Here is a 2,500-nt window from a genome sequence, read left to right as displayed (position 1 = left end):
AAAGTTGGATCAAATGTAATAGGACAAATAACTACACGTTCTAAGATGGAAGGATTTACTTCTTTTTAACTTTGGTTTGTTTTACTCACTTGAGTTCTTTCAAAGAGATCGATGTTGTCCGCAGACGTGGTGAGATTCAATTCGGTGATGTTGGTTAGCTGTGAGGTGGAAAACGCTGCATTAGTGGCACACCACGCACACGTAAAAACGCACAGAACCGCGTACAGTCTGCATACAACACATACTGAACTCTAGTCATTCAGCAGACATGTCTATCCAGAGCGACGGACGGGTGGGGTTTATGTAGGGTTGGGTCAAGGATGAACCCAGGTAGACTGTGGACATCGGGCTCCAACCCCAGCCCTTAAGCTGGGAGCCAAACGCTCTAGCCGCTGGACTCGCGCGCTCCAATAGACTACCTTCTCTCTGGTTGAGTCGAAGTCGATCTGTTTGAGTTTGTCCGGGAAGTCCCCGAGCTGCTTGCGGACCTCTGGGCTCAGAAGGGTGACGCTGGATAGGGTGATTTGGGAATTCTCAAACTGCTCCACGATTTCCGCTGTATACTGTCAACCACCGGGAGAGTATACAGACGGGAGAGAGGATGGAGAGGGAGACGAGACGTACACGTAAACAGAGAGAGAGAGAGACAGAGAGAGAAACAGAGCGTCATGAGTGACTCAGAAGGAGAAAGTGAGAAGGTCTTATGCAGGGAGACATTGGGACGGGTCACGGTGCGTCACGGCTGGGAGCAGGAAGTACTTACTTTAGACATGTTGAGCTCCGCCTCGAGGTTTATGTTCTGGGACAGGCTGAGGGTGGACCATATAGGCATGTTCTTCGTACAATCACTGTAGACACAGACCGAAAGACAGACAGGTGGACAGAGAAGCAGGAATATGTTGATTTCTTATTTATACCAACCCATCCGCTTCTTCTTTATTCTGGCCTTTTCAGCCCCTCCTTTCTCTTTTCTCTTCTTGCCTTCCATGAGTGCCACAACAAGCAAAAGCAAGCAACCACAAACTTGCTCCCCTTCTCTGTCTGACGTGTCTTTAGGGTCATGCCATTAGACGCGGGGCCGCTCATATATCCCCCTACATTTCCGAAAATGGACTTGACCTGCAAGCTGTTTATTGGATAAACGCATTTCCCAATCCCGGGAGTCTTTGCTCCATTCTACGTCAATTCAAGAACAAAGAAATTAAAGTAAACTGTAGTTCGTATTATTTATTTATGGCCATGAAAGTTCTGTAACGCCTGAATAATGAAGAATTAAATGAAGTAAAAAAAAATAATATAAAAAAAACCCATGAATGAGACATAGAGAGTAAGCAAGTGGTATACACCTGACCTCGCTGACCGGCCGACCGGGAAATCTCCCCATCGTCCCGACGGCCAATCCGCCTCTGCCCGCCAATATACAAATCCACCCGCAAATGGCGTGTGGCGGGTGTTAATTTCCATTTGTGTGTGTGTGTGTGTGTGTGTGTGTGTGTGTCTGTGTGTGTGTGTGTGTGTGTGCGTGCGTGCGTGCGTGCGTGCGTGCGTGTGTCAAGTGTCGAGTGTGCCTCAGTCGGCTGCAAACCTGTAGATTCCACCGAATGTGACGTTGTTGGGCAGCGAGGGGACCAGGCCGGATGCATCGATGAACTGTGGAGCAGAAAGAACATGGAGAACGTGAGCAGCCTGTAGCCCGCTGTAGGGCTGCAGACCGCTGCCACCCAGCCCGTAGAACATGGAGAACGTGAGCAGACTGTAGCCCGCTGTAGGGCTGCAGACCGCTGCCACCCAGCCCGTAGAACATGGAGAACGTGAGCAGACTGTAGCCCGCTGTAGGGCAGCAGACCGCTGCCACCCGGCCGCCATATCGGTTTGTTGGGTTGGGAAACTTTCTAAAACCTTTGCGGAAAACGTGCTAGCTAGGTGGGGAAATGGAAGCCAGACCTAAAAATAAAGCATGCGTGTTCATGGTTTTCTAAAAGATTCTGAGCGTTGTTTGGTGTATGTGTCTGTGTTTGAGTGTATGTGTGTTTGAGTGTGAGTGTGAGTGTGTGTGCGTGGGTTTGTGATGTGTCGGTGAGTGTGTCCGTGCATGCATACGTGTATTTGCGTGCGTATGTGTGAGTGCGTATGTGTGCGTGTGTGTGTGTGTGGACTACCTGCAGGAGCTCCCCGTTGTGCCAGGGCTTACAGACCAGCGTGTAGAGGTTTCCTCCCAGCAGGAAGAGCAGCAGCACCAGCAGCATGAAGAGCCAGGAGTACAGGAAGCTGAATCCTGCTCCCCTGAAGCAGAATGGAGAGGTATCAGTCCGTCCTGCAAACCCTTTATTTAGAGTCACCTTTACCTAATCCTTAACCCTAATCACGTTGAATTAAATTCAAATTTAAAAATGAATTGGTAACAAACGTGAGACAAATAAATAAAGGATACAATGGCCACCCTCAGATGTTACGATCATAATGAGCACTTTAAGATCCTTCAGTGAAATCAAAAGTCTGG

At 49.0% G+C, this 2,500-nt stretch overlaps 1 protein-coding gene across 1 annotated transcript in view; it reads right to left on the bottom strand.

Annotated features, from left to right (window-relative positions):
- The window catches only part of LOC132472888 (prominin-2-like), a 6,204-nt gene extending 3,903 nt beyond the window's left edge, over window positions 1–2,301 (bottom strand). Inside the window, exons 1-5 of the mRNA XM_060072714.1 lie at window positions 2,160–2,301; window positions 1,586–1,650; window positions 764–848; window positions 420–563; window positions 90–158 (exon numbers count right to left, since the gene is read on the bottom strand). Coding sequence (XP_059928697.1) covers window positions 90–158; window positions 420–563; window positions 764–848; window positions 1,586–1,650; window positions 2,160–2,246 — 450 coding nt within the window. The 5' untranslated portion in view covers window positions 2,247–2,301. The remainder of the gene's footprint in view (window positions 1–89; window positions 159–419; window positions 564–763; window positions 849–1,585; window positions 1,651–2,159) is intronic.
- Between the last annotated feature and the right edge of the window lie 199 nt (window positions 2,302–2,500).

The sequence above is a fragment of the Gadus macrocephalus genome, chromosome 15, assembly GCF_031168955.1.
Source record: "Gadus macrocephalus chromosome 15, ASM3116895v1".
Classification (NCBI taxonomy): domain Eukaryota; kingdom Metazoa; phylum Chordata; class Actinopteri; order Gadiformes; family Gadidae; genus Gadus; species Gadus macrocephalus.
Note: the sequence above shows the minus strand (reverse complement) of the source record. Positions and strands in the feature narration are given on the sequence as shown.